Raw genomic sequence first — 27,265 nt, 5'->3', positions numbered from 1 at the left:
AATCGCGGAAAGTGAAACCGCGTAAAGCGGGGTAATACTGTGTGTGTGTGTGTGTCATGCAGACTTCCATATACAAACAATACCTCACTAGTCAGGAATCAAACCCTGTTCACACTCAAGAGGTCCAGGGTTTGATTCCCGACTAGTGCGGTATTGTTTGGAAGCCTCCATCTTGAAAAATAGCCGCCATCCTAAAAATGGCCACCATCTTAAAAAAATAGTTGTCATTCAAAAAATCTAAAAGCAAAATAACTACTAAAGTATTAATTGCATAAAAAAATAACATAGTCAGAGTTGTTCTAAATCCTGCACAGTTCCATATTTGCTTATCTTTTTTATTAATACGATTTTGTAGGATATTGGGCGCTGATCCGATAAAGATAGATGACTACCATAAAGTCTGCTCCTAGGCTGTGGGGGAGACTGACGAGGCAGACATGTTCCTGCTGAGACAACAACCAAAGATTATTATAGGCATTTCCTGACCACAAGATACAGCTAAGGGCCCAGGCTATACTGTACTAATGCAGAGAATGACAAAAGTAAGATCAAATCGACAGGGCATGATAATCACATCATTACTAAAGGTAGCTGCCATAGATTACTTGATTCAGTAGTACAGTGGCGTATGTAAGTAAAGAATACATTACCACCACCATTTCCAGATAACTGAGGCTACATTACCTGCACCAAAACCAGATGACTGAGGCTACATTACCACCAACCAGATGACTGAGGCTACATTACCACCACCAACACCAGATAACTGAGGCTACATTACCACCACCAATTCCAGATAACCAAGGCTACATTACCACCATCAACACCAGATGACGGAGGCTACATACCACCACCAACACCAGATGGCGGAGGCTACACCACAATTCCAGATAACTGAGGCTACATTACCACCCAACACCAGATGACTGAGGCTATATTACCACCACAAAACCAGATGACTGAGGCTACATTACCTACCACCACCACCAGATGACTGAGGCTACGTACCACCACCACCACCAGATGACTGAGGCTACATTACCACCACCACCACCAGATGACTGAGGCTACATTACCCCACCACCACCACCAGATGACTGAGGCTACATTACCACCACCACCACCAGATGACTGAGGCTACATACCACCACCAACACCAGATGACTGAGGCTACATTACCACCACCAATACCAGAAGACTGAGGCTACATTGCCACCACCAGATGACTGCAGCTACTTACCACCACAACCAGATGCCTGAGTCACCACCACCACCACCAGATGACTGAGCACCACCACCACCATCAGATGACTGAGACACCACCACTAGATACCGAGGCACCACCACCAGATGACTGAGGCACCACCACCACCAGATGACTGAGACACCACCACCAGATGACTGGCGCACCACCACCAAGTGGCTGAGACACCACCACTAGATAACCGAGGCACCACCACCAGCTGAGGCACCACCACCATCAGATGACTGAGACACCACCACTAGATAACCGAGGCACCACCACCAGATGACTGAGGCACCACCACCACCAGATGACTGAGACACCACCACCAGATGACTGGCGCACCACCACCACCAGATGACTGAGACACCACCACCACCAGATGACTGAGACACCACCACCAGATGACTGGCCCCACCACCACCAGATGACTGAGACACCACCACTAGATAACCGAGGCACCACCACCAGATGACTGAGGCACCACCACCATCAGATGACTGAGACACCACCACTAGATAACCGAGGCACCACCACCAGATGACTGAGGCACCACCACCACCAGATGACTGAGACACCACCACCAGATGACTGACGCACCACCACCACCAGATGACTGAGGCACCACCACCACCAGATGACTGAGACACCACCACCAGATGACTGGCCCACCACCACCAGATGACTGAGCACCACCACCACCAGATGACTGAGACACTGTGGGAGGACCGCCAGGCAGGAGGAGGAGGAGGAGGAAGTGTTGCTTGCTGGTAGCTGTAAGTAGAAAAGAGGAGTAGGTCACCACGAGGTCAGGTCTTATATAGCGGAGGTGGGCATGACTTAATAGTTGACCTCCGTCATGTAGAAGGCGCTGGTTGACCTAGCCCACAAGACATACACTGGGGAATTTGGAAGTCGGCTACTCATGGCCGTTTGTAGGTGAGAATCACTAATATTCCTCCTTCCCTCAGGCAGTGTAGGAGACTTGTTGTCTGCAGGGTTGCATCCCACATGTGAGGCAGAACAGGCGGTGCAGGAGACTTGTCGGCTGGGTTGTATCTCACATGTAAGACATATGGCGGGCGTGGATTAGCCGCCGCTAGGGAAGCAACTTTGTCTAGGTACACGAAATCTGTGGGAGGAGAGAGGAGAAGGAGGGTTGTGGGCGATGAATTTTGCTTCCTTGCGGCAGGTACAGGAGTCCTCAGATCGCCTGCTGGGGTGTGTGGGTCTGGGTCAGGAGCAGGGGCTGAGTCAGGAAGAGGAGTGTATGGCAGCAGGGTGCATAACAACAGCAGGGTCACGACAACAGCAGGTTCACGACAGCAGCAGGTTCGACAGCAGCAGGGTGCAGGACAGTAGCAGGGGTACCTGAGGGAAAAAAAAAAAGGGTGTGTGGGGGCGCACTCAGGCACATGGGCCACATCAGGAGCAGGGGCTGCCAGGCAGGAGCCGAGGAGGGTCAGGACAGTGGCAGGGGTACTGCTGGGCCGGGGGTGGCATCTGAGGCAGGACAGGTGCTTGGGGCAGGAAGAGGAGCTGGTGTCTGCTTAGAGAAGCAGTGCTGCTCAAGGGTGTCAACCTGCAGTGTAGAGACAGTAGCTGTAGAGCCGGTGAGAGCTGCCTCTGTGTGGATAAGCCAGTCTTCCATGTTGCTTGAAGACTGGGAGAGTGATCGGTTTCTCCTCCATCCTGTGTGGGTGCGAATCTCCGGGGGTCAGCATTTGTGGGGTACGTTAGGTTTGGGTTCACACTCAGGATGGGATGGAGAAAGGAAACTCACAATATGCTCTCTGTATACATATTGTATTAAATGTATAATGCAGCTTATTTGCTGGGTAGGCAGCGTGTTAACAAACGTTGAGTAGAAGCTGGTTGGTGAGGGTGAGGCTACGGCGTGAGGACGCCAAGGTGGCGAGTGCAGGAGCCGCCAGGCCAGCGCGGAGGAGGAGGTGTTGCTTTGCTGGTGGCACTGTGTAGAGGGTGGGGTGGCACAGTGTCAGGCCTTCGGGGTAGGCGCTGTAAGCCCCCCGGGAAAATGTTGAAATTTGAACACTTCTTTGGAGAATTTTGAAGCCATATGCAGTTATATTGAGGAAATTAGAACATTGAGAAAATTTTAATTAACTGTATATTTATTGATAGTGTACAAATTCCCAACACACACACACACACACAAGTGATAGATAAACATGAATTTTAAAGAATGAAAATAAAAATAATCCAAATGAATAAACAAATAAATAAAATATTGTAATATGTGGAGGCCCCTGGGAAGCTGCCCACTTTGCCCACTCCTGAATCCGGCCCTATCGGGAGATGGGACTTCTTAAATATTTTTTGAGTAACTAAGTCTAAAATGAGTAGTAGTATGTATTCAAAGATAGAACTCATACAAATTAATTGTGTACACTAATATTATCAACATAGTCACGAGCATCCATCTGCTGCTCAGTAACAACGTTCATATCCTGTCAAGCTCAGCTGATGGTGTGTACACAAGACGCCCCTGTGGTAGACCAGGATGGTGGACCAGACGGTGGAGAAGAGAGTGGGTGTATCCAGGCAGTTGGAGAGGGTAGGTATCTTACCCTAATAATGGCCTCAATGAATATAAGCCATTATCAGCTTTCTAATGTTAACCTGTGGTGAATGGACTTGATGTTTACCATTGTTTATGAACCTGCACTGTCTATTTACTTGTTTATACAGTATACCTGCACTGTCTATGTACTTGCTAAAACAACAGTAAATGACAGCTTTATAGAATCAACACTGGGGTCAATTTATGATAGTAGCCAGGTTTTGATTTTTCCATAAAAAATACGGGTATTATTTTACTTTCGGACATGACGCGCCACAAAGTATTTAACTACTGAAACATTTAGGTTAGTTTAAGCTAGGCCTACCGGGGGTCAGGTTAGGCCTACTGTGGGTCCGGGGGTGGAACCCCCGGCTAGGAGTTTGGTTAAGTTTTATGTCAGATGACTCGTTTTCTCCCCCACCCAAAAACCCTGGTTTCCCAGTCTCTCCCTCATTATTGTTGGGAGAGCAAAACTATCAATTTTCGCCAACAATGAAGGTCACATTCGTTTAAAACACACCTAAATACACTGGAAAAAACATATTGGTCAACCCCTTGGGATTCGTGTCCTAAAGTGAAAATTTACCAAAGAACATTTTTCCTATGGTTCTTGTTGTGATTCAGATGAATCTGACCTTCGTTTCTGGTGCTAACCTAACCTAACCGAAACCTGGCTACTATCCTAGATTGACCAATACGGGTAATATTTAAGAGCAATGATCTGGGTTATCCTTATGAATGTAGGTAAAAATGGCACAGGAAAAATGGCAATAGGAAAATATGGCTCCAGTAAAAAAGGCATAATAATCAGACTAGGAAAGAATGGCACATTAATTTTTATTGAAATTTTTTCGCTAAAATTTTATAACTTTTGTTACTGAAACTTACTTAGAGTTATATCAATGTGATAACATAACAATTTTATTACCTTTAAGTTAAAGGTAGAATGTTCTAGTTACAGGCTTTTACTAGAACATTATACTGTATGTTAGTGAAAACTCGTACATAAATTAATTACAAAATTAAAAATGTCACATTGCATATTATTGTTTAAGATTTCCAACGAATGTTATAGCCAGCGCCTTGCACAAACTCTTGGACTAACTTGCGACCAGCTTGGCGGTCCTGGCAGAGGGTCTTCAGCCTTGTCTGGAGGTTCTTGTAGGCGCTTCCTGGATGGCTCACAACGAGATTCGTTGATGTTTGAGATGATTCACCAGCATGGTCATTGAGAGAAGGGGTATCGCATTTGATGATGGATTACATGACCTCACGTGAGGTGACCTAACACAATGTACCCACAGAGAGCGACCTCACTTTACCTGGAGACCTGACAACGATAACCTCATAAAATATGACGGTTGAGAATGACCTGATCGCGAGATCTGATGTTGACGAGTTCCACAACAATTTAAATAATGAGTTACTTAATGCCCAAAGGCAGAATATACCATACAGAAAACTCCGATCAAATAAAAATGGCCCCAAATGGATAAATAATTATTTAAAGAATATTATTGGACAAAGGAAGGCTATCGGTAGGAGAATAAATCGTTTGTGGTTCGTGAGCTCGAAATGAAATTTGTTATGCCATTTTTTCCGTTGCCATTTTATATGAGTACCTGTCCTTATACAGTACAGCCACCGAGGGAAATTTATCCTGAAGAAAACTTGCTACTGTACAGTAATCTTGTATTAAATGGAGTAAAAACCTGACCACTGTTGTTAATTTTTGGCGAGATACAGAACTTTTAGATGTATCAGGTACCTTGGTAATGTATGAGAACACAGCTACCACCAAGAAAAGTTTATGGATTTGCTTCATTTTTTCACAATATGTTTTTATCATTATACAGGAGTAAGTATTTTAAAAGAGGTGACATTTACTATAACCTAATAGACCCTGACTGAACCAACTAAAGAATCCTACATAACCTTATATAAATTCCTAGCTCTGCCCCGAGACCCTTGGCCATATTAAACAGAAAATACTTATTTGGATATCTGGTACCAGTGAAAGCAACTTTGTTGAAGTGTCATGGTGTAATTTTATGTTTTTTGTGCACATGAGCAGACGAGAACATGCGCCGGCCGACATGGCAGATTTTTTGGCTGAATAATTATGGTGAATAATTATTTTCTTTGCATACAAAGAAGGTAGAGACATCATTTTAGTGTCATATCAGTTTTTCACCGTGTTTTATCCCGCATTTTCTCTCATCCTTCATGCCCTGCCCACTGCAGGCAGGTCAGGTTAAGTTGCCAAAAGTTTGATTGTTTTTATTTATTTTTCCCTACACTTTCCTTCATCTCCAAAGCCCTGCCTACTTAGTGCATCCATTGTCATTGCTGGTGGTAGTGGGTTATACCTCCATAAATATCCATTGTTGCCAAAACTAAAGGTAAACTACTTTTAAATCACCATCAAAAACATAAGAAAAACTTTTATTTGTTTGTGATTTCCAATTATGTTATCTACCTAATTTTTACCGTCATTTGCTTTAGTTTTGAGAAACGAAATAAGTTTTCCTCTATAAAGATTTTTCACAAGGCTGCTCTGTAACCCAGGCAATTTTCCTTAAATTTTACCATACTTTAGCTGTCTATAGAAGAAAATTCTTTCTTATAATGTACTGTTTGTGGTAAACTTAAGGAGCATAGGTACAACGAATGGTAAACATGAATAACAGGGACCATAATTTACAGTAGTAGTTTTGGAAATTCTATTTATAGAACATGTTTTACTTGAATGTAAATGTAGCCCAACCTTGAACAAGAGACAACATGACAAGTATAATATCTTGGTCATCACAGATTTGTCCAAGGTGTTTCACTTTTCAACCAGTTCAACACATACTGTACTTCATTTGTTCTGTGTACTCCAGTTAGAAATGATAAACTATCTCAAAAGTATATTTGGTAAATGAATGGAATGATTCAAAATAGTTAATACCAATACTAGTGTGTTTTCTTGGGGATTTTCACTGTTACTAAAACTCTATGTTTTATCCTTGGTAAATGCTGTATTTATAGAGTAATTTTATCATTAGCCAGACTCTTTGATCCTTGGAACTCTCCAATAGCTTGATTTTTATTTTTATTTTATGACCAATTGTTAATCTCCCATATTACAGCTCCTCCCCGACTTACGACGGGGTTAGGGACCCAAATCCAGGTCGTAAGTAAAAAATGCTTAAATAATACATAGAAAATCTAAAATGGGTGTCTCTATTTCTTCTCAGCACCACAAAACTCTCACTTTTAAGCTTGCCAGCCATTTTAAAGTGAATTACAAACAAAAATTTTGTCTGTGTACTGACATTGGGACTCGAAAATACATAATTTGACAAAATTTGGTACGACTGAGGCAGGTCATAAGTGCAGGTGGTCGTAAGTCGGGGAGGAGCTGTAGTATGAAAACAGAAAACTGTGATCACCGGGATGTTTAATAGATTATACCACTTATCCCACCTTGCTCTCTAATGGGAAAGGACATGAATTACCAGATCCAGAAAGGTAAACAGTTGTACCATTAACTCCATATTTATGTCAAGTCTCATCAGACAGTTTTTTCTACAGGAAATGAGCCAATTGGGAAATCTACGTGAGGTTTTGTCACGATCGAGTCAGGTAGCAACCAATGTGAGCAGCATCTTGGATTCTTTTGAGCACCGCTTGGCTCGCCTGGAGACAACCATCCTGCCTTTGTATCAGCAAACTGGCAATTTACAGCGGCGACAATTAAGTAAGGCTATTGTACTGTGGTATGTACTGTGGTAAAGTTTAATTTGATATCTTGTAACATTTATATTTAAATATAAACTTTAGAAACATTTGTTAAACATTTGATTACACGTTATTTTATGAAATTATTAAGCTTTATAACTTATTTAAGGTACAGTACTTAAAGTCATTTGGGATCGGTGTGTTGACGCTAAGCAGGCTAATTTCAGTGAAAGTGGTTCATTGAGACACGCTCACCACTTTTCTTATGACATATAACTTCTAATTTCACTTCCATCCCATAGCTTCTACACTTCCTTTTAGCCACTACACCACCTTGCTTTGGTTTGAATTGAATTGAATTGAAACAGTTTATTTAGCCAGAAAAACACAGATACAGAGTGGATAATAATAACAATATTAACATGGCTGAGCCAGTTGAGAACCTGAGCTCTCCTGTAGGTTTGGAACTGATGGCTGCAAAAATAGTCCACTAATGTGACCAATTATAGTCCTTGGAGTACAGTACTTCAAAACAATGCCTGTGGATAGCGCGGGTAAGAAGGATGAACTTTAAGAGAATGAGAGGTGGGCGGGAATTTAAATTACTCAAACGCGTTTACTCCCGATGACTGACGGATTTCAGCCATAGAATCCTCTTAGCTTCGGGGACTTTTTATTAAATGTATTTCCACAATTATTTGACCACTTAAATGCAAAACCACTTACAATGAGGACACTTATAACAGAGACCCCCCCTGTATCCCTCGATTTATGTCACTTACAATGTGATGGTCCTAATTAGATCCTATTCCTATTAATTCCCCTTTATAAGTGGTTTCATTATCAGTGGCTTTTTTCTGGTCCCTGTTAACCACTTATAACGAGGACCCCCTAACTGTACTGTATCTGGATATCTCCTGTGTACCACTAAGTTGTTTTGGCACCATATGGAAACTAATACTGTGTCATGTCAATCATAACTCAACACAGGATTCTTCATTCATCATGAAGAATTTCGTCACAAGTTGATTTTCTCCCCACTTCACTGTTCTGAATTGCATGAAGTAAGCATAATTATTTATTTACATTGATGTTTCTGTTTCTTTCATTATTTCCTTACTAGGCCTGACACTTTGCCACCTTTTATTTATGACAGATACGGAGAAGACATTGCAGGAGTTAGACTATGTAATTAGTTTCTACAACGTGGCCGGCCAAGTTGAAGCTGTGGTTAAGGAACGACCGAGTGGCATTGGGGTCCCAAAGTACTTAGAAGCAATGGACCGCTTAGCTGAGACCTGCAAGTACTTTGAGCAGAATAACCCTCAGAGTGTTGAAATTGAGAATGTGGTAATGTATTTTTCTCATATGGTTTTGAAATCTTCTTAAAGGGGTGGATGGATGACACAACTAAAAATGGAGTACTAGATTACAGTAATGAAAATGTACAGTATACAGTATTGGCTTTGATAGCGAGGTTAGTGATGATAAGAGGAGCAATGAAGCCCACAAAGAATATGAAGAATAAAGAGTTGCACTAGTAAATGAAGCACTTCTAAAGTTGTATTGGTATGTGAGTTAGACAAATGAAACTGTAAATGTGGTTGAGGTGGGAGGTAGGTGTGGTTAATTTAGGGAGTTGTGCAATAGGTCGAGTTAGAAAGTATGTAAATGTACCAGTACAGTACTGTAGTTAGCTTAGGTTACAAAGTAAGTGTTCAAGAGTATAATGGATTGTTAGGAGGTTTACTGCTACTACAGAACCAGGTTCTACACGTAAGGACATTTGTATGATCCATTCTGCTTTATATTGGCTGAGAGACATGTTTTTGCAGTTAAGAAAGTTATTTATCAAAGTTGCCTTTTATACACCGTGCAAAAAAAATTGAGAGAAATTAATGGTAAAGAGATATTGTTTTATGTAGTGGTTTCCCTAAGGACAATTAGTGGCTAAATGAATTAAGTTCATTAAATTAATATTTGCTTTCCTTCAAACAGAAAAATATCTCTTATATGAATCTTTGTGTGTTTCCAGACTTCACTTTTTGAAATTGGAACAGAGGCTGTTAGCAAAGAGTTTAGGGATGAACTTAAAAAATACCAGAAGCCAGTACCTCCAGTGGTGACTTTGGAACTACTTGAAGACGAAGGTACAGTCAGCCATGTTAGTTTATTGTGTTGATGACAGTAAATGCATCTAAGACCTTTTTTTAATACCACTATCTGCAGTGTGAACCTTCACCACCTTGACGAGCTTCACTTTACTGTACAGTACTTTGTTATAAACATGAAATTTCTTCTTGGTTGTTTTAACTTCAAATTAATTTGACAGTACACATTTTACAATCTCGGTACAGTAGGTATATACAATTAACGAAAATTTCCTTTGAAATTATGATGTTCTTTTGTTTGGATTCTTAGAGCTTTTTAAATAAGTCTTGCATTGAAGAAGTTCCAGCAATCTCACATTCAATACATTTTTTATTGAGAACTTTCCCCCCTCCTACCTGGTGACTTCCACCACTTGGCTCACTTGTAAACAAGATAAGGGAGAGAGTCTGTGATGCTCTTGATTTTGGCCACCAGATGCTTCAGGACTGTAAAAGCCATCTTGTAATATGGAACAGACATAGTTATTGTTCACTGAAATCTTTATTGGGAGTTATATAGTGTTGCATGGATCATCTGGTGTGAAGACAGTGATACAAATTTTGTCTTCCCAAGAATCAAGATACAATTCAGAAGATAAGTATTGACAGGAGGGAAGTTATTCTGGGTGCCACCTTAAAATCAGTTGTCATAAGTCACTGGGTAGGATATTTTGAACTGTACAGGTACAGGTCTACAATCCTTTATCCGAAATCCTTGGGGCCAGAGGCATTTCGGTTTTCGGAATTTTTCGGTTTTCAGAATGGTTAGGTTTTTGTGTGTGTGTGTGTGTGTGTGTGTGTGTGTGTGTGTGTGTGTGTGTGTGTGTGTGTATTAGCCCACCCGGGCATAGATCACTGACCCACATTGGGGCCTGGGGGTCTAAAATATAATAAAAATTATAATAATGATAATAATAATTCATAGGTCTAGGTCGTGTTTCTCACTTTTGATCTTTTATTCATTCTTGTATTTCTTTACTGTATTATTATTTTATTATTACAGTCCCTGTATTATTGTTATTATTATTATTATTAATTTTATTATTATATTTTATTATTATTATTATTATTATTATTATTGTAATCATTATTATTTTATTTTGGTGTATAATTATTAAAAATTTTATTTACTATGAATAATTATTATTATTATAATTATTATTACTATTACATTTTTGCCCCCCAGGCCCCGATGTGGGTCAGTGATCTGTGCCTGGCTGGGCTAATAATCCCTGTAAAAAAAAAAAAATGCCCTACAAAAAACTTTCGGTTTTTAGAGCTTTTCGGTTTTCGGAATTTCGGATAAGGGGTTGTCAACCTGTATTTACTAAATGAGAAACAAGAGTTAACTTCCATGCAAAAAGAATATAATTCATTGGTTAAAAGTGTGTTCTTACATGTATTCAGAAGTAAGTGAGGATACCATCAGTGGAGTGGAACTGGTGCCTCCTGGTGTGAGGGAAGATCTCCGTGCCATTGCCTCTTGGCTCGACAAACACAGCAACACGGATCGACTCACAGTTTATGCAAAGTTACGATCTGATGCCTTGTCACAAAGTCTAAAGGTTAGTTCTTATGTCATGTCAGAAAGATATACAGAAGAATCCCAGTTATCTGTCATCTACGGGTATTGAAAGGTGCTGGATAAAGAGTTTTTCCAATTAGTTGACCTCACTCTAAAGATCCCCCAATAAATCCTACAGTGCTACAGGCTGACCTCGTAAATTCGTGCCTCAGAAAAACGGACTTCTTTAACACTTATTCCACAAGATATAAACGATGTGGCTTAGAAATATAGAAAGTATAATATAAAACTCTACTGTAAAATAAAACAAATGAAGGGTATGGGTGTGTACAGTATGTGTTAGAAGTGAATGTGTGTGGAGGTGGCTATAGCCAAGTCCTTGGCTATAACTGTGTCACCGACTCGCCAGCCCAGCTGCCTCGTATATTGTTACTTGTAATGTAACTCTAAAAGTTTTGGTAAAAATCATTACTATAATGTGGCTTAAAAATAAAGAAAATATAATATAGAATTATAAAATAAGAAAAATGACGAGCATGGGTGTGTATTTGTGGGAAGTGAATTTATGTTGAGGTGGTGGGTTACTGAGCTATAACTGTGGCTGCGCTCCTTCTCGATGTGACGTCACAGCATACACGCAGCCAGCCACATATCTCTGAGTCAGTTGGTTGACTGCCTGAACTGTGTTGCATTTCCCAGAGGATGGATTTAGTGGGAAGGAGCAACTTTTTGTACAGTACGTAAAGTATGTGCTATTGTACTTTTGATATGCTGTGTATCGATTTTATATTTCATTATACTGTAGCAATAAATATAGCAGCTCATCTCTGGTATTGAAACTTACAATGCTACGTGATTTGGAAGAATTTTTATTTATATTTTTATTATTTCATTTTGGTGCCGATTAGTTGAATCTACCAGATGCCTGCTTAACTGGGATTCTACTGTGTTTTGAAACTTGATCTATAGATATTACCTATTGTAGATGTTATTAAAGGCTTAAAGAAGCAGATACCTTAGTTACATGTATAATAATTAGCAGGTTCTTACAAACTCTCGTTCTTTCAATGAATCCATAAATATTATACATAAAATTGCAGATTTTACCATTTGAAATGTAAGACAAAGTAGTGTATAAGAAATAAGGGTATACTGTTGTGGCTGAGTGGATACAACACTTGTCTCTGGTCAAAAGGTTTCCTCATTCAGCCACAGGCCACAATCCTGGTCCATTCAGCTGTAATGATTACCTAACTATACAGTTGGGCAAGTGAATGAGGTCAAGTGCTGTAGTCAGCCATGCTGCCTCTTTGTGTACTGAAGGCTTAGTTGTACCGTATTCTGTATCCAGTGTTCCTAATGGGCCATAAAAGGCTTATTTACTTAACCTTCAACCCTTAGAGCTCCTTAAGCCACTCCAGTAAATTAAATTACTTTACTTTTATATTTGCTTTTATCATCTTTAATTCACAGAACAAAGTGGAAGTAAATTATTTCACATTCACCTATTAATATTTAGGTGGTCTTCAGAATGCTTGTACAGTACCTTCCATGTACACAACTAGGTTTGGTAACTTTCACCATAAATGTCTTTGTTGCTAGTTCTTGGCCTATGCAGCCACTCCTCGACTTACGACCTACTCGACTTTCGACCACCCGGACATACGACCGCCCCAGTCGTACCAAAATGTTTTCAAATTACGTATTTTCGAGTCCCGACGTTAGTGACTGCGCTGTGTACAGACAAAATTTTCGTTTGTAATTCCCTTTAAAATGGCTGGCAAGCTTAAAAGTGAGAGTTTTGTGGTGCTGAGAAGAAAAAGAGACACCCATTTTAGATTTTCTATGTATTATTTTCGCATTTTCGACTTACAACCAATTCGACTTACGACCTGGATTTGGGTGCCTAACCCCGTCGTAAGTCGAGGAGTGGCTGTATAGTACAGTACGCTCGGATAATTCGCGAATTTTTATTTCGTGGTCCTCTATTATTCGCGGATGACACCACCCTGGATGTACCTAAAAATGTCTGTGAATGCTGTGGTTTTAAAGTTGCCAGCATTTCTGCGGCCGGGACAGGGAGCCATTCATTCTAGACAGTAATTTACTTTACCTGTATTGTATATATGTGTGTGTGTGTAGACACACACACACACACACACACACACAAAACACATACAAATAAATAATAATGGGAAAATCCCCTCGTAAATAATTAGAAACAAATGTAGTACGGTATTATAAATGTTGAGTCTACCCTCAAGTCTACCCTGCACTTTGTTATTAATAAAGCACGGATTAGACTTGAGGGTAGACTCAACATTTTTAATACTACATTTGTAACTGATTAGGGTATTTGTGAGAGGATTTTCCCTTTATTATTTATTTGTATGTGTTTTGTGTGTGTGTGTCTACACACAAATACAGTGGTCCCTCGGTTAACGAGCACAATTCGTTCCAGAAGGTTGCTCGTTAACCGAAAAATTCGTTAACCGAAACCATTGTTTCAATGGGTTTTTGGGTAATTGGTTCCAGCTCACTGAAAATTACATACAAACTAAAAATAAATACAGTAAAGTACACTTACTTTGAGGTGTGCATGTAGAAGGCTCCTGGTTGATGATGATGATGATGGGAATTAGAATGGGGGTGGAGGAGAATGGAGAAGAGAAGGCATTGGGGTGGAAGAGAAGTCACCCCATGCCGCCATTTCACTCATAAAATTTTAGATCATTTGGTGTAATTCAAGATTATTTTCTTTAAATCAACACTGCACTGCACCATTATATATTGTCAATATGTAAAATATATTTCAAAATGACCAATAATTTGACTGGAAACACAGAAAAAAAGCGTTTTTGTTGAAGAGTCTCAAACAAGATGTTCCTCCCTCTGAGCTGGTAAACAAGCTGACGCCAAGCTTGGTGTGTTGTGGCTGTTTGGCGCGCAAAAAACTAGTTTCCTATACTGTACTTCAATATGTTCAATAATTGTTAAAATGACTCAAAAAATTAATATAAAACTTTTAAAATTATTGAATAGTACAACCTTCTTGATATTTAGAAAAATGGTAAGGAATTTAAGCCCTAAAACCAATTACTGTATTGGCGGACTAATACTACAGCTGGTGGGCAGCCAAATGCTGGCAAAAACATGTTGGGAAAAATTTGTAAGGAATTCGTTAACCGAGGGTTTGCTCGTTAACTGAAGTGAAGAATCTTATGGAAGGTAATTTGTTAACCGAAATTTCGTTAACCGAGGCGCTCGTTAACCGAGGGATCACTGTATACAATACAGGTACAGAAAAAGAAATAATTGTCCTCAGGGCAAACACATAAAGGGAATACACGTTTCTTTGTACAAGTAAAAATGTACCCCCCTGGTCAGCAAATGTTATTCACGGATTTGGCGATTCGCGGCCATTTTGAGAACCTAACCCCCGTGAAATGGAAGGGTATGCTGTATTGTGATCTTTTTATAAGATATCCTTTTGTTTACATTTAAAATACAGTAGTGGTCAACTTTACTCCCAAGTTGTCGTCGTCTTCCCTCAATTTATGGTTTTGTACAAAAAATCTTTCATGTTTTGGCTCCTTTCCACAGATTGTTTACTTTAACATAATATTAGAGGGGATAGTTTCTGTGAGTGATAAATACCCATATCTCTCTCTTATTATGTTTCATCAATAATCTTATGTTAAGCCTACAATACTACAGTACTACTACAATGTATCTCTAAATTTTTACACATCATATTCACACATGTCACTGAATTTTTATTTCCAATTCTCCAGGCTGTACGAGACTATCAACGGAGCAGCAGTATTGAACGTGGTGGAACACCAGGTTCACTTAATTCCCCAGGGCCCCTTCGTGCCAGAGTAGCAAAAATGGATAGCACTTCAAAGAGTCGGACGCAGAAGATATCTAACAAGCTGAGGTGTGTGAGTACAAGAACATCTGAATGAAAAACAAGAAGAGGAATTGATGGAATGAGAGTATGGGAGAGCTCATTGAAAAATGGAGAAGCAGGGAATTAATGAAGAGGAGTAACTGTACAGGGAGATTAGAAGAAAATTAAAGATTATGTTGAGTAATTGTAAAAGAAGAGCAGATGCAAGAGAAAGACATAGAGGAAGGTCATTACAATATTAGGGCAAGAAGTCCAAGAGAACAAATGATTGTAACAGATAAGAATGAAAGACAGGATACATTGTGGCAAAAAGAGGATGTCAATGGGAGATGGTTAGAATATTTTTAGCTTCTCTTAAATGTGATGTTGTTCTGTTTGGGACTCCGTAAAAGAAGAAAAAATAATAAAGGGAGAGGAAGATGTGAGATAGGCTGTAAATTAGTTTAAGATAGGTAAAATACCAGGAATAGGTGGAAGTTCCTTTGAAAGGTTAGCAATGACAGATGGAAAAGTAATAGAATGTATGACAGAAGGCAGATGACCAAAGGAATGACAGAGGTCATATATAATTTCCCTGTATAAAGGGAGAATTGTTCAGAATGAATGTAAAAATTATAAAGAAATGAGTGTGTTGATTATACCCTGGTACAGTACATGAATCACTACCATTATTATTGAAAAGTTCCCTCAAGGAGCTCTTACCTTAATGGAGTGACCTCTCATAGGATTTTTCCTAAATACTTCTTCACAAACACTTCAAGTGTTACAGACATGTCAAGTAAAACTTGAAGTATTTGGTGAAAACTTTCACAAAATTACACTGTACGTGATTCTCTCCATGATTCACTTGCAATTTGCTTATGAAAAGTATAAGAATAAGTGAAAAGAAGGAGTGTTGCCTCAGCAAATTTACATAAATGGGAAATTGGAAGGAAGGAAGCAGGAAAGGATAGGAAAACATGATAAAAAATTAGAAATTATAACCATTAAAAAGACAGTTTGGATCTAGAAGACCAGATCACCTAGAGGTACAGTACTTCACTGATTGCTACCAAAGAAATAAAACCACGGGAACACGGAATTTTAAATTATGCAATAATCATCACTGGATTCAACATGTTAATTGCTTTTTCTTTTAATTGGTAAGATTTATGGAGTTTCATCTTTTTTTTCAGAGCAAACCGGATGTTGCAGAAAGCAATTACTGGACATGTGTCATCTCGCAGACAAGGTTCTCCTGGACATACTTCGTACTCCCTGCATGGCACCCTCACCCCTCCGCATGGTAGAGTGCAGTAGACTCCTGATTTGCTGTGTAATGCTGGGGAATATTGGTATATTGCAAGTGACATATAAATGATAATTGTCTCAAGTGACAGATGTGAAATGGAAATCAACTTCAGTAGTGGCCTCACATTTTCTTTTCTTTGGCATGGTATTGATGACTTCTGGTAACAGCTATCTTTTTTAATCAATAGAAAAGTTGGAAAATGGTTAATAGCTTCTTTGAGAACAATTAATCAACTTAGCATAGTGCATGGATGGAATCATAAATCATCTTAAATTGGATGGTAACCTCATTTCTTATTTCTGTACTTTAGGTTATCTAATATTGTAGCTTATAAAGAGCAAGCTGGTGAAGAAGGTAAAAGAGCATGATTGTAAAGTGCTTGCTAATTTTTACTCTAAAGCAGGCTGATGCATGCAGAAATATCTCAAGAACTATCACTTGCATCATCACAGGCATCACAGCAGTGTTAAAAATTCAGCAAGAATTTAGGAGATTAGAATGGTGACTGATATAGTACCAGAAAAGATCCTGCTTTTTTATTTGTTGCTGTTACCATGAGGTAAGTGAGGAAAGAAAATGTAAACCTATACATGCAAGTTTTGTTGGAAGATGTGATGTAGTCAAGTCAATTTGACCAAGGACAGCTGACAAAGCCATGAGATGCTTGTTTCCAGATGAGTCCTTATGCCAACAGCATCTGGTCACTCATCCAATTACTAACCAGACCCAACTTTGCTTAACTCTCTGATTGGACAAGAAGCGGTGTTTCCAGCTTGGTACTACTCTTATAGATAGCCATGTAATAGGAATATGCTTTAACATAATTACTATGAGAGTGCATGTAAGTAGATACTGTTCTTTGAGTTGAATATCAAGTGAGAAGTATAGATAAAATAATAATAAGTGTTTAGAGGAGTGAATAATAACGGCAGAGACTTGAAAGTACCTGTAATTAATGTTATAAAATTAATTTGCCAGTAGTAACCAGAGAGTTTACTTTTTAGATATGAGGGACTAGGAAAGACCACTGTTAAACTGGAAGATTAGAATAAGGATATATTGTGTTAAAAAAGGTCTTAGAATGCAGGAGTTAGTAAAAATTTACTAATTTGCAGATTGTCAAGGAAAAATCTGAACATGAAAACTGGTACATGGTAAGACAGAACATGGTGGACATAGAAAGTGTAGAAGTGCATGAACTGGAAGCTACTATTGGCAGTAAAGAATGCTTTACTAATTAAAAGAACATAAGGAACAATTTTTTTAGAAGTTATAAGCACAAGTGGTGCCTAAACTTATATTGAAGTAAACTTCATTTGTCACCTTGCTAACAGGGCAAAACATACATCTGTAGTTGTAGATAGTTTGAGTAGACTAATAGTGTTGAAGACCTCAAGCAACCACAATGCACACCTGAGCATTTACATGCATATGTGTTCATTCTTTCTCTTTGCTTGGAAGAGATAAGTCTTGAAACTGGCTGTTAACCACTACTGTACATGGTTAAAAGTTAATGTTTATAATAATGGAAGTGTAGATGTGTAAAAGTACATAAGTTACTACCCCAGTTTTAGGAGTGCACATTAACTTTGTACTTAACAGTATAACATTTGAGTATTAGCAGTGCTGTTACTAATCCAAATCCTGCAAATGTTTCTGGAAATTACCACTAAACCACAACCTTCACTACACTTCTGCTGGCTGAGAGTAATGGAGAATTTTCCCTCACATTTCGTTTAGTAAATATTCAGTAAACCTTTGCTTTGACTTTTCCACAAGTATACTTAATCCATAGATTGTGTTACATTTGTTTAAAAGATTAAATATTTTTTACCATTATTGAAATACTGTATATTGTTCTAATGTAATGTGTTTATTTTTTTATTTATTTTTTTATTTATTTTTTCACAGCAACAACACCTGGAACAGTTGGTGAAGAAGGCCTTGAAGATAGTGATGTTGAACTCTATTTGAACCAGGTGCAGTAAATACCTGTATTTTGATATTTGTGAGTGAATGATTTGAAAGCATTGTGTTAAGTGGTGCATGATTGAGGATGGACAAGTTGTTGTGTTGTGATGTTGGATTGTAGAAATTTAATAGAAACAAGCCAGATAGATATTTTGGAGCCTTATTGTGTATGTGCATCACTGTAATGGAACACTTCTGAGAGTCATCAGTTTCATCTTATTGCTCAAATTATCCACCTATGTTATGTGTGTAACTGTATGTATGTATGAGATACCTTGACCAAGATTGTTATAATGTTAACCCTTGAAGGAGTAGTGTTGTTGCACCTATATTTTGTTCTGGATAATGCAGAACATTTAATCAGCTGAGAGAAATCCTTACCACTCAATAAGTTAATAAAATTCAGTAATACATGTACACTTGGTAAAAAAAAACTACCATACAGGTGGGGTCCGATGATTTTCCAACTGAACCTTCCCGTTGTCTCATGAGGGTTGGTAGACCTGAATGTGAGACATTTCGTACTTAATTTGGTAGGCCAAAATTAGCTATTTCATTGACAATATTGAATTACTTTGTTACAATATGACTGGAGAATGTCAGTATATTTAGATAAATTAAACTGCATGTTATTTTAATGGCAAAATTAGTGGATAAAGTAAAGGTATAAGCTTTTTTTGCAACCAAATTTTGAATCTGTATTTGTATTGCTACTTCACTTTGGACTAATGCCACATTGTCATTCTTTTTTTTTATTGGAAATTATACCATGCTGCTCCGAAACATCTGAATAGCTTCACAGTTTCGTATGTCGTCATAATGGAACCCGGCCTAACGACGTTTTACCATACGGTCGATAATTCCGGAAAGTCTAGTACTGGGTTTTGTTTCAGAGTGCCGACCACGTGTGGCTGAACCCATACACGTGCAGGGCTACCAATGTGAGAAATGCCTCGGGGGGGGGGGGCCTTTTTGAAACACTTCGTTTGTAATGTCAGTTTGTATCGAGCAGGAATTGTAACGGTAGTTTTTTATCGAGTGTACAGTAATTGAATAACTTGAAGACTAATTTTTATTTACCCGGTATTTATTTTAATTTTTTTCCCTTAATAAAGTCTGTGTGTAGGAGTGCAGTGGTCGAGTGGTACAGCGCTCGCCTCTTGTTTGAGGGGTCGGTGGTTCAATTCCTGGGCGCTCCCAATTTCACCTGGATGTAGATGGGTGCCTAAGTTTACAACTTGGGAAAGAGAATGCGGTCAAGAGCAGTACCGGCCATGCTGCCTCCTTGTGTACCAAAGGCTTAGTATACTGTATACAGGGTGTATTGTGCTGTATCCACACTGTTCCTAACGGGCAGTCATGCCTATGGGACCCGCTTTCACTTCTGTGTGTGTGAGAGAGAGAGAGATAGTAACTGAAACAAATGGGAATAGATCTCACTATAGCCAATCTTGGTGTGTAGATGTTGCACAACATGATCTCAGATGAACTTCATTGTTGGTGATCTCTGTCTTTGGATATACTTGTACGTATTAGGAAACTACTGGTATAAATGTAAAGCTTATATGATACAGATAGATGCCTCATGTAATATACTATACAGTAGAAGTCTAAAATCCGGACTCCTTGGGGATTGGGCCAGTCCGGATTTTCGAATTTTCCGGATTCTCAGGCATTACTTTTAAAATTCAAATTTAAGGAGGAATAAAGAAGAGATGAACAGGAAACATTTTGAAAGTTTATTCATTAGCAAATATAGCATGCTTCATTTATCAAAATGAGCAGTTTTAAAGAAAAAGCTGTGAATTCTAGAATTTTATTCTTTGCCTTTTCTATATCATAAATTGTAGACTTTCCAATGTCGTATGTTTCCATTAGAACAGTATTGCTCATACCACGTTCTAGTTTCTTAATTATTTCAAGTTTGTCACTCAATTTCAACGTGTTCTTCTTTCTCTTCACACAACGAAGTTTATCTACTTTAGGAGCCATTATTATGGGCTTGTACAGTACTCTGTAAATGGAAAGAGTAGGACTCAAAATTACATACGTTGTCACAGTTTGATTGCTCGTTTTAAAGTGGCGACCGCGTGGTCGCTTGTTGTCGCCAGGGTTGCCAGATGTACGACAAGCTTCACGGCCAACTTCACGCAATCTCACGGCCAAATCCGCCAAAACTTTTTGGATGGGAAGCACAAGGCTATTTTTGCAATCCACACAAAATAAAAGTATCCCCTACAATATCCACTTAAAATGTCGCAATAAAACCAAATTTTCACTTAGAATAGAGGGCCCAATAATTACATAAACATAATATCTATAATCTACAGTGAAGATTTACCTTAATCTGAAATGGTGGTGGAGCATGATAATGGTGGAGAACTTGATAACACAAGTTGGCGTAAGCAAAAACGTCTAGTTAGTCATCGTCACCTGGTTTGTTATATTTTGTACCACTGTCGTAGGACCCTTTCCATTTACTAGTGGACATTTTAAAAACTAGCACTCGGAATTTCAGAAAGTAACTCAGATGGCTTTGTAAGCTCTGAAGCTTAACCCATATGCTGGACACATTCAGCCTGAACAACTCAAATATGAGAACTAACAACTAAGGTAGTAACTAGAAAGATCAGTCAGCTCAGTAGGTCACGTAAACATGTGAAGAGGTGAGGTCACTGTTTAGGTGAGGTCACTGAGCCAGCATTTTCATTGTGAAATTTGAAAATCTGCTAGACTTCTCTTCAAAATCCACTAGATGAATTAATACGTGTTTTACAAAATTCGGCCAAATAGTTTGGCCGTAACCATCCACTTTTCCACGGCCGTGGAAACGGCCATCTGGCAACCCTGGGTGTCGCTGTGCAGCTGTTGCGCTCACACATGCGCACATACACACAAAAGCCCTCTAAATTAAAAAAAAAAAGTTTGAGTTTTCGAAAAGTCCAGATTCTCGGGTGGTCCGGATTTCTGGCATCCGGATTTTTGGACTATTACTGTAATCCATTTTTAATGAAGGTCCTTGATAAGTTTGAATTTGTCTAATGCATTAAGAGTCTCTAATCAGGAATTTGATTTGTGATAATTATGCAGTACAGAGCGATGAAGAGAATGTGTAAAATATTTTGGAAGGGAGTTTTTACAGTTTAGAGAATGTCAGACCTGGTACATATTTATTTGTTTACAGGTTACTGCACTCCATCGACTAGCCTTTGCAGAATTCCTTCTGGCCCAACAACTAGTTCCAGAGGACAGGGTCACACGTACATTTGAGCTTATTCTCAGAGACCCAATGGATCAATTGGTTGCTGAAGGAGAAGTATGATTTAATGTTTGTTTTATAGTTGATTCGGCCTGGAAATTTAGTTGTTCAAAATACTGTACCTCTTCTATATTAGACCCAGTTTGAAGAGTTCTACAGTGTGGTGATATACTGTCTACATGGATTTTTTTTCTTGTGCCCACTTTTAAAAACAAATTTTCACTCAATTTGTATCAGAGTTTGGCTGGCCTAGCACGAAGGAGTGTCAGCAGAGGAGATCATCAAGCAGTGCTTTCAGTTTTAGCAATGCTTCGTCACGTCACTAGCATGCAGCCTGAGTATGATCGCCTGCTGACAAACTGCCAGACATCAATACGTTCAAAATTTGCTGCTATTATAAACATGTTACAAGAAACTGTAAGTGAAGTATCTCAATTTTATTTTTGCCTTTACCTTTGAAGTTGCTTTAGTTAATTATAGTACTACAATATAATGTACGGTACTATAATTACCTGGAAATCTCTTGATTCAGCAAAATGTCATAAATATCAAATTGACTTCTCTAAGAATTTTGTATGATTAGCTTCAGGAAATTTAACTTCTCTGTAAGACTTCATGAGAGTTTTTAAAGTTTGTACAGTATTTGCCTCTTAAATACAAATGTTTTATTATGTACTTGTCTCTTAAATACTCACTGTTTCCTCCATTCAGTGTGTCAAAGCCCTAGAGGGCTTTGTAGAGAGTGTAAAAAGTGATGGAGAGAGAGCCTTACCAAAAGATGGGACAGTCCATGAGGTTACAAGCAATGCTCTCATCTTCACTGAACAGCTCCTGGAATATGCCATCACGTTATCACCAATGCTGCAGCGTGACCTAAGCCTAAGTGCATCATTATCTAATTTACCTCGAGGTTTAGATCAATCTCTTACAGCAAAAGCACTTTTGGGAGCTTACATTAGTAAGTATTTAATTAGACTCATTATTAACTTTAAACTATATTTAGTAGTTACGGGTAATTAACCTTCATCCATATTTGTATTAAACATTTGACCCTGTGCAGAAATTTTGATTAGTCTTGTGTTCTTGATTGTTTTTTATTATTATTATTACAGTATGACAATTTTTTTCAACATCTATCAGAGGTCTGATGTCTTTTGCCTTCTATACATTTATTTTAGTGTAACTTAAAACTCTCTTTATAATTTTTTAGAGAATACAGCTCTCAGAAAAGCTTACTGGTAGGTTCAAGATCACTTTTGATGATTCCCTTAGATATGCTAAGAAAATATATAAAAAATTATTGTAGTTGGATTCTCATTGCACCCTTCCTCAGTTAATTACTCAGAATAATTTTTAGCCCTTTTTTTTCCATGGGCTTTGTCTTCATTTACAATTTTCCCTGGGCTCTTTTATTTCAATTACCCATGTAGAATTTCCTCATACATTACTCTACTGTGCCATTTAATACCCTGCTTGAGCTCACAATTCATTCTTTTCTCTAATCCCACACTAGTTCTTAAATAGGAAATCTCGTTTTGTTGCTATTAAGTTTTCAGTCATATACAGCCATCTCTCGATTTACACGGTACAGTCAGTTCTGCTATAACGCGATGGTTGTGTTCTTGTAAAACATCGTGTTATAGAAATTCGCGTAATAGAAATAACAGGGCTTATGGAGAAAATAGGGTTAGGTGCAGATTACTACTCGAAATCGAAAAATTTTTAGTAGTTAGCCTAACACAAAGGATAGCACAGTATAAATAAATGTTACATTCATATCTAATAATGAAATCATACAGTAAATGTAACACTTTACCTTGAAAAAATATGAATATAACTTGATGGGGGAGAAGGGTGATTTTGAGGTTGATAACATCGAGCTTCTCTTCAAGGGTTATAGCCTTTCTTTTACGATCATCACCGGGAATGCGATCACCAGAACGCTTCTTTACCATATTCACAGTTAATGCCACAAAATTGGAGAAATAATAAGCAAAAATCGTGTTACAGCAAACAAGTGTTCGCGTTATACAAATATCGTTCCTCTATTCATAAATCGCGTTAGAGCCAATTCACATTGTCAAAACACGCGTTATAGCAGAACTCACTGTAGTTACGTTCTTAAAAATGGCCGTGTACAATTAAAAAACGTGTATATCAAACTTAATTATCCCATAAGAAATAAAGGAAATGGCAGGTTTTAGGGGAGATGCTTCCTAAAAAATTTAATTTATTTATCTATTTCCTTCACTGTGATTTATTTACAGTAATAACGTAATGAAAATATTACAGTAATACAATAATAGAAACAAACTTAATACCCGTTTATACTGTCGTAAGAAAATTTATTTTCAATAAAAATTTGTGCTAACACTTACGTTGAAGTATGGCTTTGATGGCGTGCAGGAACTGTGAGTGTCATATGGTACTGAACTACTCTGCCTGGCACAATGGCAAGCTTTTCAAAACCGTGCTACAGTATTTAAAATTTTTTTATTTTTTTTAAATGGGTATTAATTTAATGGTAGCATTATTTAAAAATTGCGCAAATTAAATTTGTGTGAATCAAGAGGTGACTGTACAGTACTGTACTTCAGTTTTAGATGTAAATGTCGACATGTGGATAATGTAGTTTATTGTTTGGACAAATGGTTATTGAATGGTTATTGAAGATATGGATGATACGTTATTAAGACTGTGGTTAAATGGGTATTGAAGATGTGGATGAGTGGTTAATGAATTGACCTTGGATTTCAAAGTCTCTGGATTGAGCCCCAGGCCGTTTTAGTAAATAAGGGCCCTTGTCACACATACTTGAGGGAGGCTGTCCAAAAGTAAATACCTTTACAAAGTAGCTTGTTAAGTAAGGTAAATTGTTGGGTCAAAGTAAATGTTATTATAATGCCTCTAATACTGTACAGGTGTTCTGTTATGGCACTCCTGTTCTACAACAAGATCCCAAATCTGGTTTATCCTTGTCATTTCACACTCATCAGCATTGCCCTTCAGCAGTAGTTCCCCACAAAATCACTTAAAGCCATGTATTTTTTCTCTCATTAACACACACTTCTATTTTGTCCCTTCACCCCATCCATCCAGCTCCTTCTTAGTCTTCTCCTCTCCCCCTTCACCCCATCCATTCAGCTCCTTCCTAGTCCTCTCCTCTCTTAGTCTTCTCCTCTTCCCCTTCACCCCATCCATCCAGCTCCTTCTTAGTCTTCTCCTCTTCCCCTTCACCCCATCCATCCAGCTCCTTCTTAGTCTTCTCCTCTCCCCTTCACCCCATCCATCCAGCTCCTTCTTAGTCTTCTCCTCTCCCTCTTTAATATATATACTGTACCTTTTTGACCAATCATTCACTTCCCATTCTCTCAGTACTGTTGTAAGGGGGAGGGGGGAATCAGTTTTGTTAATAATATTTCTTTTTCATCCTCTTATTAATTATTACATACATATGTGTAAGAGGAGATATTTTTTCTTTTATATAGTTATATTGTTTTCTGTTTCTCTTTTCTATTCTGTTATATTATATTACAACTTCTCTATCATTTTCTTTAATTTCCGTGTTTATGTTTTCTGTCGTATATAAGCTTTTTTAATTTTCTTAGTTGCAATATGTTATTTAATTTTCTATATTTTTCTAAGTCTTTATTTCAGTATGCTTATTACTTTATCTTCTGTATTTTACTTTTCTTACTTATTGTTTATTTCTTTCAATGTCATTTGTTTCTTATATTTTCCTCTTATTCTTTCAATATTTATCAATGCTTAGTTATATTCTATACAATAGATTAACATGAGAAAACCATATATTCTTTAACAACACTTATTAATATAATTATTATAATTACAAGGTAGACTGCCACCACCCAGGCTTTTATTAGAATATAACTACAGTCTCTCCTCGACTTATGACATTCTCGACTTACGACAACCCGGACATACGACCGCTGTGGTCGTATAAAATATTTTTCACATTACGTATTTTCGAGTCCCGACGTTAGTGATCGCGCTGTGTACTGACAAAATTTTCGTTTGTAATTCACTTTAAATTGGCTGGAAAGCATAAAAGTGAAAGTTCTCGTGGTTCTGAGAAGAAAAAGACACCCATTTTTTAATTTCTATTTATTATTTTTGCCTTTCCGACTTAGGACCTGGTCGTCGGGATGGAACCCCGTCATAAGTCGAGGAGAGACTGTAGTTTCATTAAGGTGTTTGGTAGCGTGGTAGACGAGCTTTTAGGCATGTGGGTTACAGTGTTTATTTTCTGAGAAGCAATTGTTAGAAGGGAAGGAGCGGTGATACCCACAACTTACTAATTCAATATTTATTAAAATCAAAAGTGAATAAGATAACAATTTAAACACACTCAGAACAAGAATAGACCACTAGGTCTTACTCTAGAAGTAACAAAATAGATCTTCGATTAAGATTCAACATTTTATACCTCCTTAAGGGTATTACATTATTTCTTTGACATTAAGATGGTCATTTTAAATATTTGCTAGTAGCACAGATATTAATACATTAATTACAAAATCATGTTATTTCTGAATGAACAACATGGAACATGTACCAGTTCTCAGTTGGGAGTACACATTGATGGTTTACTCACAACACATATAACAAACTTTAATACTGGTAATATCAATATTTATGGTTTCCATACTCAACTTGGGACAATTATATTTCTGCTAACTATCCACAATCATGTACAACAACACTACTTTGCACATATAACTGAGATTAGTACACCAGACTCACATCGCTGGTGTTTATTACAACAAATGAAGCGTGCTAGTAACGTCGGTTAGACTGACGCGCGGCTAGAGAGCTCGTTCTCCCGGGGGTAGCTCCCAGCGCGTCATTCTCGCTGAATTAGAAACATCCTGCTTTGGACATCTCGCTGGTAGGCAGCTACCAGCCCCCAGTAGCTGCGGGTATTCAGCTACAACACACTGTGCCTGACATATGATGAGGAAGCTTCAAAAAGTTGTTTCAAAAGTCTAAACTCAATTACACACAATCATATGTCTGGCATCGACACAGATGATACTTATGTTACATTAATTCTTACTTGTCACATGAGGATTTCACTATGTTAAAACATGAACACTGGTATTCCAAAGTTCAACCGAGTTAAATTCACTTAATATGGCGGGCGTGAGGCACTTGTTACATATCTGAGATACGATGTGGGAGAGTCAGAAAGTGATTCTCTCCCTCGTGCATGCATTTATATACTAGGTAACTGGCAACTCAGGCATGCCAAATGGGCAATTCATGCATTGACATACACTTCATTTAAATCAGTTGCTGTACATTTGGCCAAGAAAATCAGTGTCATGGGTCAGACCAATTTCTTATACAAGTATCTATTATTACAATCTAATCAGAGTTGGAGCTTGTCAGGCAATTGTGAAAGAGACGTGAAACGCACAAGCTGATAACGTCTTTCTTACGACCTCATCAAAATTAGGCAAGGGCCTTCTGAGAGTTTGCCATTAGATCTTGGAGATAAGAAGACCGACATATTCTTTTGGGGATATTAATTACTTCTAAAATATAAAACTGACAATAATTTTAATACAAACATCAGATTC

At 38.2% G+C, this 27,265-nt stretch overlaps 1 protein-coding gene across 2 annotated transcripts in view; it reads left to right on the top strand.

The window, feature by feature from the left end:
* Nucleotides 1–3,570: 3,570 nt before the first annotated feature.
* Nucleotides 3,571–27,265, top strand: part of LOC121864657 (exocyst complex component 7-like) — a 30,016-nt gene continuing 6,321 nt past the window's right edge. The window contains exons 1-11 of one of the 2 annotated variants that reach the window (XM_042363789.1): nucleotides 3,571–3,821; nucleotides 7,407–7,572; nucleotides 8,710–8,903; nucleotides 9,589–9,703; nucleotides 11,111–11,268; nucleotides 15,023–15,168; nucleotides 16,317–16,426; nucleotides 18,344–18,411; nucleotides 21,588–21,719; nucleotides 21,900–22,079; nucleotides 22,374–22,620. In XM_042363789.1, coding sequence (XP_042219723.1) covers nucleotides 3,768–3,821; nucleotides 7,407–7,572; nucleotides 8,710–8,903; nucleotides 9,589–9,703; nucleotides 11,111–11,268; nucleotides 15,023–15,168; nucleotides 16,317–16,426; nucleotides 18,344–18,411; nucleotides 21,588–21,719; nucleotides 21,900–22,079; nucleotides 22,374–22,620 — 1,570 coding nt within the window. In that variant the 5' untranslated portion in view covers nucleotides 3,571–3,767. The remainder of the gene's footprint in view (nucleotides 3,822–7,406; nucleotides 7,573–8,709; nucleotides 8,904–9,588; nucleotides 9,704–11,110; nucleotides 11,269–15,022; nucleotides 15,169–16,316; nucleotides 16,427–18,343; nucleotides 18,412–21,587; nucleotides 21,720–21,899; nucleotides 22,080–22,373; nucleotides 22,621–27,265) is intronic. The other variant, XM_042363790.1, reaches the window with a different exon arrangement.

This window comes from Homarus americanus, unplaced genomic scaffold (assembly GCF_018991925.1).
Source record: "Homarus americanus isolate GMGI-L3 unplaced genomic scaffold, GMGI_Hamer_2.0 scaffold57965, whole genome shotgun sequence".
In the NCBI taxonomy this organism is placed as follows: Eukaryota; Metazoa; Arthropoda; class Malacostraca; order Decapoda; family Nephropidae; genus Homarus; species Homarus americanus.
The sequence above is the reverse complement of the archived record's forward strand: the minus strand, read 5'-3'. Positions and strand labels throughout refer to the sequence as shown.